Source organism: Rhinopithecus roxellana, chromosome 4, assembly GCF_007565055.1.
Source record: "Rhinopithecus roxellana isolate Shanxi Qingling chromosome 4, ASM756505v1, whole genome shotgun sequence".
In the NCBI taxonomy this organism is placed as follows: Eukaryota; Metazoa; Chordata; class Mammalia; order Primates; family Cercopithecidae; genus Rhinopithecus; species Rhinopithecus roxellana.
In genome coordinates, this window is record NC_044552.1 from 12,507,470 (window position 1) to 12,524,049 (window position 16,580).

The following is a 16,580-nucleotide window of genomic DNA, read 5'->3' on the forward strand; positions in this document are numbered from 1 at the left end:
TGAACGTTCATAGCAGCACTTTTTTATCCCAGCCAAAAACTGGAAACAATTCAGGTATCAACTGATGAAAGGACCAACAAAATGTGGTACTGCCAAACAACAGAATATTATTCAATCGTAAAAATACATGAAAAAAATAGAGAATGATGTACTGAAATATGCTACAACACAGATGAACTTTAAAAGCATGATACTAAGTGAAAGAAGCCAGTTACAATGGACTACATATTGTATGAGTCCAGTTATATAAAATTTCCAGAATAGGTAAATTCACATTCCAGAGATTTTTTAAACTCTTATTTGCAGAAAGGCATTTTTTTGGTCTAACATCTAATTTTCATAAACTTTTGGAGAATGCTAACTCAAAGCAGCTACTCCTTCCAAGAGTCATAACAAGAGTTTATAGGGCACAAAAGAGGTGGCTAAAGGGCTTCTGCTGTTTCTCTAAGACCCTGGATGGCACCTGGCCTGCACAGGGTTGGCTATTGCGATGCTTTCTCCTTCCATTTCTAACAAAGCTGCATACAGGCAGTCCGTGAAAACAACATCTGTTATGCCTAACTTACACAAAAAACAAAACCTCTATTTTCTACAACGGCTCCCCTCAAGTGACATTCTCTTGTGAACAACCAAAAGAGGAGATGATGGGGAAGGATGGGGAGGAGGCTGGCACACCTGAAGTCGATCTGTTTATCTATCCTTTGCCAGCGGTCTGTCAGCTGTGTGACTTTTTCACTGAACTTGCCCAGGTCCAGGTCATAAAGCGGATACTGCTGTGAAGTCTGAGAGTGGATCTGCTGGGCTTTCTGTAGTTCTGTTTTCATGGTGGCCAATAACGACTTCTTCAAGTTCAAGTCATTTTTTATTTTCTGCAAGATGAAAACAAAAAGATTGCAAATTAATCCCTTGTCCCATTGTATGCTACACTACAAGTCACCAAATCGGGGGGAAAAATTTATAAAACACTTGAGAATATTCATAATTTAAAGTGTTAACAGTCAATCCAGGAAAATATATTTACTGAATTGCATTTCCCATTATTTGTTCCAATAATCTAGTTCCTTGTGCTATCCTGTTATAATGTATATGAAGGTTCTAAGAAGTCTCACAGTAAAGAAACCAGTTTCACTCAGCATTCCCCAAAATAATCCCATCACAACTTACTTTCTCATATAGTTCCTGCTAACACACTCTGGAAAACAGAGTCATAGAGATGACAACTGATGTCAACCTGTGTGGCCACAGGAACCCAATAATCCTCAAAACTCATGAAAACCTAGTGAAGCTTTATAATTGGGAGCTCAGTTCTGAATTAGTTCCTGTAAATTGGGCCACGGTTATAAGCTTTCAAGTTACCTTCAGTCCACAGCGGTAAGCTTCCACTTTATCCAGGTCCAGGCAGACAGTTTCCTCCTCAGTGAGCCTGGCTTCATAAACCTTTAACATGTCTTCTGTTTGGAGAATAGCCTGGAGCAGTGCCCTTACTGTGCATAAGCTGGAAAGGAAAAAGCAGCAGATAAAATTGCCAGTGACAGAATTAGTCTGTGAAGATTTCGCTCTCACAGCTAGTAATGAAAGAGAACAATGTCAAAGCAGATACAAATTTATTTTGTCTTTTTTTTGTATCTATTGTGATTCAGACCAACATTTTGTATTCACTGAAGAATTCTCAAGTTCTCCTTAGAGCATAACTTAGTTCTACGATAACATTATAGTCCAGAATAGTGGAATTAACATGTGAGGCTAGCGGAATTAACATGCTCTCCAAACCACAGAAGGATGTAAGTAAATCTCTAGGAAGAGAGAAACTGTAAGGCAAGCATCTAAAGCAAATGAAATCTGACACAAAGAAGCTTGAGAAAAGGAAAATATGAGATTAGTGATAGCTGAGTTTACCTATTTAAGTAGCCATCTGTAACACCATTGATATTTTCCAGTTTCTGAAATAGTCCAAATACTTCATTCTGTAAATAGCAGTACTTTTCAGAACCTCTGAAGTTGGCAAGCATATCTTTAAGCTGGTTGAGAACCTCAGCAATGGCTTGTGAATCATTCTGCACACTCTGTCAAAAATGAAGGAAAGCTCTTTTGATTTAGCTGTCTGATTCTTTTTATTACTGTATATATTTAAGGTGTACAAGATGCTGTTTTAATACACATAGACACAGTGAAATGACTACATCAGGTAAGTAAGTTAACATATCAGTCACGTTCCATGGTTCTCTTTTTTTGTATGTATGGTAAGAGCACCTAATATCTACTCTCTTAGAAAAATTTCAATATACAACACACTACAAGATTACTACCTGTAGTCTTCCTGTTGAATTTAGATCTCTAGATTTATTTATTCCACACAAGTGCAAGTTTGTATCCTTTACATCTGCCCATTTCCTCCTCCCTCCCCACCCCGGTAACCACCATCCTACTCTCTGTTTCTATGAATTAAACTTTTTTCTTAGAATTTACACGTAAGTTAAATCATGCAGTATTTGTGTCTGGTGTATTTCACTTAGCATAATGTCCTCCACGTTCATCCATGCTTTTGAAAATGGCAGGATCTCTATTTTGTTTTTGTTTTTGTTTTTTTTGAGACAGAGTCTTGCTCTGTCACCCAGGCTGGAATGCAATGGTGCGATCTTGGCTCACTGCAACCTCTGCCTCCTGGGTTCAAGCAATTCTCCTGCCTCAGCCTCCTGAGTAGCTGTGATTACAGGTGCACGCCACCACACCTGGCTAATTTTTGTACGTTTTAGTAGAGATGGGGTTTCACCATGTTAGTCATGCTGGTCTTGAACTCCTGATCTCGTGATCCACCCACCTGGGCCTCCCAAAGTGCTGGGATTACAGGTGTGAGCCACCGCACCTGGCCCCAGGATCTCTTTCTTTTTTAAAGGTAAATAGTACTCCACTGTGTGTGTGTAGAGTCATGTGTCCAATAATGATGTTTTGGTCAAAATGATGAACTGCGTACACAATGGTGGTCCCATAAGATACACACACACACATATATACATACACACATACATATAAACACATACACACACACACACATTTTTTTTTAAAGAGAAGGGTCTTGCTCTGTTGCCCAGATTGGAGTACATTGGTACAATCACAGCTCCCTACAGCCTCTAACTCCTGAGCTCAAGCAAGTAGCTGGGATTACAGGCATGTGCCACTGCATCCAGCCCCCATGAGATTACAATACTATATTTTTATTGTATCTTTTCGACATTTAGATATATTTAGATACACAAATACTTACCATTGTGTCACAATTGCCTACAGTATGTAGTACAGTAACATGTCCTACAGGTTTGTAGCATAGGTATATAGTAGGCTATACCTTCTAGGTTTGTGTAAGTATGCTCTATGACACCTGCATGACCAAATCGCCTAACCATGTGTTTCTTAGAATGTATCCCTGTCATTAAGCAACACAACTACATACCACAGTTTTGGCATACTGATCACACAGAGGTTAGTACTCTGCATTGGAGCTGTGTGATTCTTATGATCATTTTTGCCCTTAAAAAGTCCACTAAAAGTAAATGATTCAAGAAAGAGAGAGGAGTTGACCTATTTTTTTCTTGAGTATGGCCACATTAGCACTGTAAATGTGGTCCTCTTACTTAGAATATCTGTATTTTGGTCTTCCAATGCAGTGTGCCCAGGCTTGGTTGAGGAGAAAACATCACTGAGTTAGGAGCTGACACACGTGGACCATAGTCACACTCTGTCTATGGCTTTGAGATCGTATCTCATCAACCAAATCTCTTCATGTCAGTGTCATGTCTACAAATAAAGATCATTCCCCCGTCTAACCCATATTATAGGTTGTTCATGTCAGTGTCATGTCTACAAATAAAGATCATTCCCCCGTCTAACCCGTATCATAGGTTGTTCTCTGCAAGAAGCCAATTTAATGCTTGTGAAAACTTTTGAGATGGACTGCGGCCTGATTCAACAACCCAAAAACTGTGAAAACTTTTGAGATGGACCACGAAATGCTTGTGAAAACTTTTGAGATGAACTCTAGCCTGATTCAACAACACACAAATGAACAGTTTAACTAACCCCCAGCCTGATAACCATCTACAAATTTGGAAACATAAGACATAAGGAAATCCTGTCAGAAGCCTGTTTTATTGAAAATTAATATTTTTGCCTAAAAACATTTAAACTAGGATTTTTTAAATTCATTTGCAGGTAAATAAAAATATACAGGGAAATTAGGCAAATACTAGCAGACACCTACTTTAAGCTCATTAATTTTCACTGTGATGTGGTGTGAAGACCCCTGGTCTGCTAGAGGGAGGTTTTTGAGAGTCATCCTGCCCTCGCAGTGCTCTATCTGCCTGCGAATCTTCTGCAGCTCCATCAGCATCCATGTTTCTTGCTTGTCATTTTCTCTGTTGGTTTCAATAACTTTATTATGGTTGACATCTTGGCAGGTTCCATGATGAGTGATTTCAGTTTTGGTCACTGTAAAAAGAAGTTAGGGCCACAAAAATCAGAGAATACCTAACTATCAAGGTGCTAGGCCTCAAAAAACATCCACATTACCTAAAAGTATACCTTCTTCCTTTGAATTTCAGAATCAATTCTGAAAATTTAGTGCACGAAGAACACTGGCTATATAGCATTCAGAGAAATGGTTCTGAAACTAGTTTTATGCAAACTCCTTTCTTTTTAAAATGGTATGGATGGTTGATACAAAGAGAAAGATGTCCCAAGCTGACCTGTCTGGTGCTGGGGGTGGCCAGGGAGCTGAATGACCAGGGTCTGGTAATGCTTCTGGGCATCGGTGAACTGAGACTGTATTTTCCGCTTGTCATCATCTCCAAACATCTCCGAGCCTTGGCTATTTCTGATGAACTCTTGGTAATGTAACTCAAGGTCGGCTATCGTCTTCGTGTAATCTTCCTGCCGCATTGTTTTCAGCTGAAAGGAAACAGGCAGAAGTGATGTGGGATTTATGCCTGCCCCACAGTGCAATCAAGAAGAGTTGGCCAAAAAATGCCACCCACTAGATGGGACTCAAAGCAACACTCGTCACAGGCTCATGAAGATATAAAAGGTCTTTTAGGGTTTAGACATTGCTCCCAAGAACTACAGGGATGGGTTGCTAATTTTTTTTTTTTTTTTTTTTTGCCTACAGAATATTTTTCTTCAAATGAAATATTATTCAGAAGCCCTAAATATAAAGCAGCGCCCAGCAAAGCTGCTCCAACTAAAATGAGAAAAAGGGCTCAGGGGACCCCAAAAGGTACTTTCTGTGCCCCTCACCTCACTTCCATCCTTGTCACTCCTAAAGGATCTCCCTCCCCTGCTAGGACTCTTCAGACCACAATCTGAAAACAACTGATTTAGAGTAACTAACACTTAGGGTGCTCTTCTAAGAATTCCATCCCACCTTTTACTTCTGTGATACCCAGTTAATCCTTTATGACCTAACTTTCCATTACATCGAAGGAGCATAGGGTCCAGAATCTTACAGGAGTGCATGGCTTTTCCACAGGCACTTTGGGCCTGTCAGGCCATCTGAATTAGTATTACCTCTTTCTCTCATAATCAGCCATATGTTAATCCCTCCCGTTCTCTATTGGACAGACTAGAACCTCTAAGGAGGGCTGAGCTGACTTGCTTGATGAGACACAAAAGCACTGCTACACAGCAAGAAGGTCGAACTGTTGGACAAAGGCACTGCGGAGGGCAGCACGGCCCTACCTCCAGGCAGCCTAAGTGGCCCTGAGGACATACCTTGGCGATCGTCATGGCCCTGATCTTCTCTATGTCAATCATGCAGTAGTGCCAGGACACCAGGCTCTTCATGTTGATGTAGAGTTGGTTCCACAGAGCCAAGATGGCTTCGTAGTACTGCTCAATCCTAACAGGCACAAAGGGAAAACATGCTAGAGCCAGGCTTTCACACTTCATCCCAAATGGGAAACCTGGACATGCTCACACCACTGCACAAAAACCTACAACAGTCACTGATAAAGTAACAGGTGGAGGTATAACTTGGAAAACAGTTCATGGACTTGGATTCATTTACTCCCCAAAAGTATATTCTGAATTATCTACATTATTGGCTGACAATATATACTACAACTTTTTGTTGCTGTCTTGTTTTTCGGCAACTCTGTAACTGACAGAGGTCTAAGGCAGGATGGAAGGTGCATTAGATGCCAATGACCCAAAGCTTGGTCATGAGCACACAGCAGCTTACTACACTACTCTCCCTATTCTGTGTGTGGCTGAAGATTTCCATACTAAATGGTTTAAAGGAATCTGCCATGGACAATCTGTTAAATGAATGTTCTTCCTACAGTGAGTCAATGTTGATAATAAAGGCATTTTATATTTGTGACTACATGTAAAACAATTGATTTTCTAAGAAAAGGAGAACCTTAAAATGATGTCTTTGAAGTACACTCTGAACCCCCTACAGTCAGACATACCTTTTTTTTTTTTTTTTTTTTTGAGATGGAGTTTTGCTCTTGTTGCCCAGGCTGGAGTGCAATGGCACGATCTTAGCTCACCACAACCTCCACCTCCCGGGTTCAAGTGATTCTCCTGCCTCAACCTCCCGAGTAGCTGGGATTACAGGCATGTGCCACCACACCCAGCTAATTTTGTATTTTTAGTAGAGACGGGGTTTCTCCATGTTGGTCAGACTGCTCTCAAACTCCTGACCGCAGATGACCCACCTGCCATGGTCTCCCAAAGTGCTGGGATTACATGCATGAGCCACCACGCCCAGCCAGACATTCCCTTTTATCCTTCAATAACTATTGTCTCTTCAACAATTTGCAAGACAAAGTGAAGGTGACCTTCACAAGGTTCCTTTTTTTTAGAAGATGGTTATTATAACAAGGCACCGTGTGTCCAAGCTTCAGGTGTAAGCACCTGCCCTCTTCCTCCGCCCTCGCGTTCATGCGTGCATGCGTGGCTTTGGGAACTTGGATGACTTACTTGCCAGAGAGGTCCACGGCCAGTGGGTTCGGAGGAGGGATGATCAGCCCCACAGAGGGAACGAGCATGTCAACGCCTCCCGGGCCCGTCACGTACCACTTGCTGCGCTCATTGTTGTCCTTCAGGATACACTCATCCCCCTTATGCACGATTTTCTGTAAGGCAAGCAGCCACGGGGTTTGGCTTTATTCATAAGTATGTGTTTTTATTTTTTTTCTCAAAGACAGAAACAGAGATGAACACATGCATATTATTAAAGCTTTTACCTTACTTGTTCCCCTCAAATGAAGCTGATCATCATACAACTCAACAATACTGACACTTTAAATGATATATGTGAGCCTAAAAGGTATACATGAAGTAAGCTACATTTTATTTACTTGGTCTCACTATGTCACCCATAGTGAGTGACATTCACTTTATATGCAACATAAAAGTATCATTTCTCATTTCTTTTATCAGAAATTTAAAGATGAGAGTGATCACAGACAAGTTTTACATACGAGAAGAAAAGTATTAAGCCTTATGAATTTTTAAAAGTTCTAAAATTAACTATTGTCCTTATTATTGACAACTACCATATGATTCACAACAGAGCTGCTGCTTTTGTTCCATAGCTGCTGCTTTCATAGATCAAAGACGTTGACTATGGTGATTATTGAACTCTAGATTAAGTGTTGCTTTCTTGATGGACAAAAATTTGCATGTAAAGACAGGGAAAACTTTTGTATCATTCTAAATGAGTACATACCTGGTCTTGTTTGTAGTCACAGAGAGCCCTGAGAATAATGGGTTTATTGCTTCTGTAGTCTGGGTTACGAGGCTTCAGCTGTACAATCTTCTTAGACTTGTTTACCAAGTTCTGCACCTGACGCTTGTATTCAAGGATTTTCTCTCGTTCTTTCTGCAATTGTGAAAAAGATCATACTTTAACATAGGTACCAGTGAGTTTTAGAGGAGATTTTCAAACTGCATTCATGTAGCTACACGACACACTATCACTGCAGTCGCATTAAGTGTAAAAAGTCACAAATTCGTCAGCAGGAAACAGGAGAACCTTTCACGATACCACTCTCCAGAAGCTATACAGGCAGGAATTAAGTGGGCAGGGAAGAACATCCTTGTGTGAAAGGGCTACGCTGATAAAATTTGAAGTATGCTTTCCCAAAGGAATTGTCATGTGAAGTAATGTTCTCTCTGTTCTTATTTTCAACAAACTGCCCAGACTGAAGCAAAAGTAACTGTCAAGAGTAGTTGGGCATGTAAAGAAGTCCATTTTGAGAAAAGCCACTGGAAGCTGAAGAAAGCGCTGGCTTGGCTCTAGGCGTGCATTGTACAGTAATACTAATCAGAGCCAGCTGCATCCAAGGCATGTGTTTTATCTCCCTGACCAGGCACCGCTGCTGAGGTTCTGGGTCTCAGACGGTACCTCCAGCTCCTTGATCTGTTCCAGCAGGTGCTGCAGGGGCATGTTCTTGTCGCAGGGGTACTTCTTCCTGATGGAGTCCTGAAGCCCCTTCAGGTATGCTTCAGTCGACTGGGCCTCTTCAAAAAACTGTGAAGGATGAGAGTGATCAGTGAATGAACAGCAACTCAATAAGCAATTTCATCTAGTAGTTCTGTTTCAAGGACTGTTATCCCTAAGCCTCTCTTTGACGGGTGGCTAAAGGAAAAAATTCGTGCAGAAAGTATTTAGGTATGTGACAGCGGGAAACTATCTGTGGGACTGATGGCAAGGTTACCAGTCTATGCTCCTCTGCACTCAAAACCAATGAAGAGGATTTATGCAACATTTTGAAGATTATTTTCAGTGCTTTATAAAACACACTCAAGACCTAAATAGCCATGAAATTATTACTAAATATAAAAACCTGAAAGTAGGCAGCATTTTCTTTCAGATGAACATCAATGCACTTGGTGATCTGAAGAATCCAGCTCCACTGCGTCTGCAGAGTGTCCATATAGGCCTGAAACAAGAAAATGTCAGCTGTCTTAGCCTAGCTCAGTTGTACAGATGCGTACGCACCAAGAGATAGGTGAGCCTGCATGAAAGCTAGTAAGCAGTTTTTATCTCATTCTAAGTCAAGCGGATATTTTTCTAAAAGTTGGAAAGAGAATTTCTCACCATATAACTCTTGGTAAGGTCAAAACTGAATTTTAAAATCAGCTTTCACAAATAGACACCAGGAGGAGTCTTAGTCAAAATATGTATCACCCGAATAGCAGAGATACTGACCAATCAGAACCATGACTGGGGCTAGCACCGGCGTGGTGTCCCTTTGCCACACCAGGCCCTGTTCCTGGAGGACTGCTGAATCACGGGGAGGTTCGAGACATCCAAGCAAAGGGCTTAGGGGGCTCAAGACAGTGATTCTTACCAACTGATATGGAAGTTTCTGGTTTTTTATCTTTTTATTTTTTATTTTTTTTGAGACGGAGTCTCACTCTGTCGCCCAGGCTGGAGTGCAGTGGCGCGATCTCAGCTCACTGCAAGCTCCGCCTCCCGGGTTCATGCCATTCTCCTGCCTCAGCCTCCGGAGTAGCTGGGACTACAGGCGCCTGCCACCACACCCGGCTAATTTTTTGTATTTTTAGTAGAGACAGGGTTTCATCGTGTTAGCGAGGATGGTCTTGATCTCCTGACCTCGTGACCCACCCGCCTCGGCCTCCCAAAGTGCTGGGATTACAGGTGTGAGCCACCGTGCCCGGCCAGGAAGTTCCTGGTTTTTTTTAACAAGCAATAAGGCCATACCAGTGCTACCAGCTAATGTCAGCCTTGAGCGTGGCCCACAGATGGCAGTCAAGGGCAGCGGTCAGCAAACTATAGCTCAAGGGCCACGTCTGGCCCACTTCCTGTATTTTTAAATAAAGTTTTATTGGAATACAACCGCATTCATTTACACAGTGTCCATGCCTCCTTCTGCACTATAATAGCAGAGTTAAGTAATTGTAACAGAGATCAAATGGCCTGAAAGGCTAAAATACTGATTGTCTGGTCCTTTCCTGAAACAGTTTGCCAACCCCTGGCGTAGGGTATTGATCCCAGAATAAAAAATAAAGTTGGCATGGCTTTAAGTCTTGTAAGAATTACTCATTTGGATAGTCTTACTTTATGAAAAGTTTCCTTTTTGTTTCCTAACAAAAATATAAACCTCATGAAGCCTACCTCAATTTTGTCTGAAGCTGGATGCTGATTGAGGACAAGTTGGTCACTTTCTTGTTTCAGCTTGTTGAGTTCTTTTTCTTTAACTTCCAGTTGACTCATGCGTATCTGTGAATGAAGAAGTAAGAAATCCTTTGGAGCAAGTCATCATTAAACTTCCATCACTCCCACAGCACTTTTTAAAAGTGAAATACAAAACTGCATTTTGGAAAGGAACAATGCCAAAGAATCATGCTGTTTTCCTCAAGAATCACAGCATTTTTAAGGCTGAAAAGGATGTTTGCTCCAGGTGAGGATGTGGCTGAGGCTTACTCAAAATGACACAGGAGGAAAGAAGAGCTACAACCAGCCTGAGGTTTTCCAATCCCAGGCTTCCACCCACCCTCCTGCAGTGCCACACACACCCTGGGTTATCTGAACGTACCAGTTCTTACTCTAAACAAACGCTGGTCTTCCGGGATATTAAACAATGTATTGCCCCTCTTTTTCTTTTAAGTTCAGGGATACATGTGCAGGTTTGTTACACAGGTAAACTTGTATCATAGGGATTTGTTGTACAGTTTATTTCATCACCCACGGATTAAGCCTAGTACCCATTAGTGATCTCTCCTGATCCTCTCCCTCCTTCCACCTCCACCCTCTGCCCTCCGAAAGGCCCCAGTGTGTGTTGTTCCCCTCGATGTATCCATGTGTTCTCATCATTTAGTTCCCACTCTTAAGTGAGAACATGTGGAACTTGGTTTTCTGTTCCTGCATAAATTTGCTAAGGATAATGGCCTCCACATGGAGAAGTTTTCAGGAAGGAAGCGTTTTTCATGACCATTTCAAAGGAGGCTGAATTGCAAAGGGCTGATTAAACTATTCATAGGCTATTCATTCCCCGAGCTCCCAGCTCTTCAAGGCAACAGGCTCAAGGCAAGCATCTACAGCCACGTGGGGCGAACTTACGGAGAATGCCTCCTGTTTCTGAGCGATGTTGGTGTTCTTGTCGCTCCAGTCGTACAGCAGCTCCTCCTCCTCGCAGTCATTGATCCACATGATCTCCCGGGACGTGGCCTGGATGATGTTCTGCAGCTGTCGCAGGTGATCCATCCTCTCAAAGGACGCTTTCTACACAGGAAGTTCAAAGGCAGCATTAAAATAACATTATGTGGATGACTGGTGTTCTCTGCAGGTTTATAGATTAACCCTGCAGTCCCTTTTACAAAAAAAAAAAAAAAAATCACACGGATAGGAAAAAATGTTAACCTTGTGCATTCACTGACCACCTGGTATGGGAAAAGACCTATCCAAACTTGCAGTGAATAAGAAGGCAGCAACTCTTTTTTTTTTTTTTGAGACAGAGTGTCGCTCTGTCGCCCAGGCTGGAGTGCAGTGGCGCGATCTCGGCTCACTGCAACCTCCGCCTCCCAGGTTTAAGCGATTCTCCTGCCTCAGCTTCCTGAGTAGCTGGGATTACAGACATGTACCACCACGTCCCGCTAATTTTTGTATTTTTAGTAGAGACGGGGTTTCACCAGTTGGCCAGGCTGGTCTCGAGCTCCCAACCTCAGATGATCCTCCTGCCTCGGCCTCCCAAAGTGCTGGAATTATGGGCGTCATAAGGTCTTTTTTTGGTATTTTTTACTGATATAGTTGTACATATTTGGGGGTACACATGATACCTGGACACATGCATACAATGTATAATGATCAAATCAGGATAACTGGGATATCCATCACCTCGAACATTTATCTTTTCTGTGTGCTGGGAACATTACAAATATTTTCTTCCAGCTATTTTGAAATATACAATAAATTATCATTAACTATAATATCCCTATTGTACTATCAACTATTAGAACTTATTCCTTCTATCTAACTGTATTTTTGTACCCATCAATAATTAGTTTTGGACTATGAGGGGGAAAATGGACTCAGAGAAATCAAGCTTTTCCTACCTTCTCCCCAAAAATTCAAAGTGCCAGGCCGGGCGCGGTGGCTCAAGCCTGTAATCCCAGCACTTTGGGAGGCCGAGACAGGCGGATCACGAGGTCAGGAGATCGAGACCATCCTGGCTAACATGGTGAAACCCCGTCTCTACTAAAAATACAAAAAACGGGCCGGGCGAGGTGGCGGCGCCTGTAGTCCCAGCTACTCGGGAGGCTGAGGCAGGAGAATGGCGTAAACCCGGGAGGCGGAGCTTGCAGTGAGCTGAGATCTGGCCACTGCACTCCAGCCTGGGTGACAGAGCGAGACTCCGTCTCAAAAAAAAAAAAAAAAAAAAAAACAAAGTGCCATAACTCACACCCCTGCCCAATAGGAAAATCACTGTGTCACCACCAGTGACGTTATTTAAAAAGTATCATTGCCAACAAGGAAACATTAAAAAGTAAAGATACGGTGACACAAATAGGCAGAAGAATGGAAATCTCTCCTCTTATGAATCAAGTAACTGCTATGACAGAGTCTGTCATAAAATTGTGATGATGATCTGGTAGACCTCTATCTTGAGAAAAATAACTTTTATTTTTGCTTAGACTTCATAAAAAAGACCACAACTCACAAGTGGCAATGTTTTCTTGCTTCAGCTGCAAGTATTTAACAAGTGCCATTTATGTGACACAACTTGAAAACAGAACAGCAGTAGGGACTGTCTCCTGAAAACAACTTTTAGGCCAGGTGCGGTGGCTCATGCCTGTAATCCCAGCACTTTGGGAGGCCAAGGTGGGCGGATCACTTGAGGTCAGGAGTTTGAGACCACCTAGGCAAACACGGTGAACCTGGTGAAACCCTGTCTCTGCTTAAAAGAAAAAAAGAAAAAACAACTTTTAAAATTCACTTCTAAAGGAAACTCAGCATTAGCAACAACATTAGCGTCGATGAACAGGCGCCTCCCCGCCAGGATGTGCTTGGTAGTTCACGAACTGAATTGAATTGGAAACAACAGAAAGTCTATGCACTTGAGAAATAAATGAGCTTACCAGCAGGTTTTCATACTCCTCCTCCAACTGGTAGATCGCAGATTTCTCACGCTAGAAGACAACAAAAAGCAGGCAGATATAAATCCCCTTGTGGACTGTATAGAAAAGAGTGGCCCTTCTAAACCTCCTTTTCATCAGACACTGGCCTCAGATCCCTCCATACAAAGAAGGAAGTACTTGCTCTATGAAATATTTCACCCATGGGGACTTTTTCCTAGGCGGTTGGAAAGCAAACCCTTGCTGGCCTGCCAGCAGCGTCTCCACAAAGGAAAGCCCAGATCAGGGTCACTTAAAGACTCACTTGTTAGAAAATTGTCTCAAAGTTTAAAGACATGATTTAGGATTCCCTAGGTCTTAGAGAAATGAAGGAGAAAGTTGGTCAGGTGCTCAGGTGGACAAAAGTAAGCCCCCCAAAAAGCCAGAAGAAGAAGTGAGGATGAGAAGCTTTGGTCTAAGATTAAAAAAAAAAAAAAAAGTTTAGTGATTTACAAGTGTAGAGACCTGGGGGAAACTAAGCACTTAAGATCAGTTATGATTTTATGCTGTAATTCTCAAGCCAGTTTCAAGTCTGACTTTTTCAGCACGGGAACAGGTGTCGGGATGAGATAGGGCTTTGCTCAGTAGAAATAATGTTTTAATTACCACCTAGGAAAGGATTCACCAATGACACAAACTACTGCATATGATTGTTGCATTTCCCGTTCAAAAAGATGTTCTGCTTACTGCAGAAACAACCTGCCACCTCCAAAGATACTTATTCACACACTGCAAATAAGTGTTTGCACACCCTCAGCCTCTCGTTTAACTTCTCTTCGAGTGTTAACATAATCTCTAACAGGGCTACTAAGTCCACTTCCCCATTTAAGAAATGGGATTTCTAAAACTTTCCAGTCTTTTGGGAAAGAAATACTAGCAGTGTTTCAGAAGAAACTCCCTGGGATTGATTAATTACATGATCCTTCGGTAGATAATTTGAATTAAGACTCTAAAATGAAACACTGAAAAGTACCAGGTCGGCTTTAATTTTGTCCAGCTGCCAGCGATAGTCGCCGATGGCATTGTGGATGCTCCGGTGGCTGTTGATGTGCTGTTCCACTGAGGCCAGGTCCACACCCCAGGCCACCAAGTCCATCTGCGCCTGGGAAGGAAAGACAAACAGAGGCACCCTTTGTTTTCGCACCTTTGCACCTGATTCACTTATGTACAGCATCACGGCTTTACTTCAGGTAGAACCAAAGATGTAAATATGGAGTTTTTTTTTTTTTATTTTTTTGATACGGAGTCTCGCTCTGTTGCCCAGGCTGGGGTGCAGTAGCGCACTCTCGGCTCACTGCAAGCTCCGCCTCCCGGGTTCACGCCATTCTCCTGCCTCAGCCTTCGGAGTAGCTGGGACTACAGGCGCCCGCCACCACGCCCGGCTAATTTTTTTGTATTTTTAGTAGACACGGGGTTTCACTGTGTTAGCCAGGATGGTCTCGATCTCCTGATCCGCCCGCCTCGGCCTCCCAGAATGCTGGGATCACAGGCATGAGCCACCGCGCCCGGCCTGTAAATATGGAGTATTTTTGAAGCCAGAATATTTTTTAAAGATTCAAGGTTCCCAAATGGCTAATGCAGGGTTGCCAAATACTTCCCTCAACTTGTTTGACCCCAGCTCAAGATGGGCAGAGGAGGAAATTTGGAAATGGGAACCTTAAAACCAAGATCATGTCTTCTGAAGAAAAACAAATCTACCTGTGCACAGGCAAGCAAGCATGTGCACAGAACATATGTGTGCATATATATGTACGCTATGTTATAAAATACTCATTTCATCATTCTTAAACATGCATCAAAAATCACTGAGTAAATGCAATTATACACTGCTCCCCAAACTAAATAGTTGACCTAAAAGTATCTTTCATTGTTTATTTCTTTATGTTGTCTTGATGGATGTAATTATTGGCTTTTTAAAATCCAGCATATACCATTCCCTTTCAGGATGCAAAACTCCCTATGGCCCATTTCAAAGGGAAGTTACTATATCTACTCAAAGATTCAATTTCCGTAAGTGCTGGCAATATTAGGATTGTGGGCTTAAGTTACCTTTTTTAAAAAATTAAATCTGACTAAATTTATTATTTGAGCCTCAAATTTAAGAATGTTTCACAATAAGAATCACACACATTGTTCCACCAGTTTCACACTGGGGCAAGTCCATTATCTCACCCTTCTTTTGCATGAGTACATATAAATTTCCAAATCACCTGTGTCATCTCTTGGACGTGCCAAGGGCAAACATTCCAATCTGGGATTGCAGTAAGAACATAAAACACATTGTTCTACGCCACATCCATGTTCTAATACACTTGGCAAGGCTTCAGAAAAGGGAGCCATTTCAGAGTCAGACAACAGAAGGTTACCCAGGACTTTGACCCTTCTCTCCCACAGCTGTCTCAGCTTTAAACCAGAGACAGCCAGGTGCATGCAGTGGGACATTAGCAACGTGACCAGGCTCCAGCTCACGCCTCTCATTACCAGCCAGGTGTATAGTATCTGACCTGTCCATCGGCAAACACAAATTGGGGAAACGAAACAAAGGCTCAGGAGTGCCTGCCTCCTGCCTCCTGACTGCCTACTGGGGCAACAGTTCCCTTATCAGCTGGGCCCTGCAGCTCAGTCTCCTGGGAACAAGGTAAAGCATGCAGGGGAACAAGGGATAAGAGGATAGGAGCCAGAGCAAATCCCAGAGCAAACCTGCAGTAAGCAATCAAACAACTTTTAGTTTGTTTGCAACCATGAGGGCTGCCTGCCTAATCTGGAAAGCATTGCTTATCAATTGCTTCTATTAGAAAATGACATAAAACTGGCCAGGCGCGGTGGCTCACACTTGTAATCCCAATACTTTAGGAGGCCAAGGCGGGTGGATCACAAGGTCAGGAGTTCGAGATCAGCCTGATCAACATGGTGAAACCCCGTCTCTACTAAAAATACAAAAAATTAGCCAGGCATGGTGGCAGGCGCCTGTAGTCCCAGCTACTCGGGAGGCTGAGGCAGGAGAATCGCTTGAACCCAGGAGGCGGAGGTTGCAGTGAGCCGAGATCATGCCACTGCACTCCAGCCTGGGCAACAGAGCGAGACTCCGTCTCAAAAAAAAAAGAAAATGACATAAAACTGAATTCATGTGGTAATACTTTTCCAAAATTTAAAACCATTGAGCATTTCTATATTCTTAAAAAGCTACACTCAACATAAATACCAAAAAAAATGACAAATTACAGGCTGTCACCTTTTTATAACTGTCATACTAAGACAACTTTAGGGGATATGACGTTTCATTAACTAATTTGATTGGAAGGCTGTTTTGCCCATCATTGCGGATCCTTAAGACGTAGTTAAGCCCCATCAGCTCCGCCATGTCTTCCTTTGACTGCTCCACTCCACAGGAGCAGGCCACCCTCCCCTCTACTCCCAGCTAAGCAAGAATGTATTATAGCTGA

General features: G+C 42.4%; 1 protein-coding gene across 3 annotated transcripts in view; it reads right to left on the reverse strand.

Annotated features, from left to right (window-relative positions):
* Positions 1–16,580, reverse strand: part of DSP (desmoplakin) — a 46,816-nt gene that overhangs the window by 10,376 nt on the left and 19,860 nt on the right. For all 3 annotated transcript variants that reach the window (XM_030928797.1, XM_030928796.1, XM_030928795.1), the window contains exons 5-18: positions 14,111–14,239; positions 13,102–13,152; positions 11,087–11,248; positions 10,142–10,246; positions 8,847–8,942; positions 8,405–8,530; positions 7,727–7,879; positions 6,976–7,130; positions 5,761–5,887; positions 4,740–4,941; positions 4,256–4,482; positions 1,897–2,063; positions 1,357–1,495; positions 676–869 (exon numbers count right to left, since the gene is read on the reverse strand). In XM_030928797.1, the coding sequence (XP_030784657.1) occupies positions 676–869; positions 1,357–1,495; positions 1,897–2,063; positions 4,256–4,482; positions 4,740–4,941; positions 5,761–5,887; positions 6,976–7,130; positions 7,727–7,879; positions 8,405–8,530; positions 8,847–8,942; positions 10,142–10,246; positions 11,087–11,248; positions 13,102–13,152; positions 14,111–14,239 (2,033 nt within the window). The remainder of the gene's footprint in view (positions 1–675; positions 870–1,356; positions 1,496–1,896; positions 2,064–4,255; positions 4,483–4,739; positions 4,942–5,760; positions 5,888–6,975; positions 7,131–7,726; positions 7,880–8,404; positions 8,531–8,846; positions 8,943–10,141; positions 10,247–11,086; positions 11,249–13,101; positions 13,153–14,110; positions 14,240–16,580) is intronic.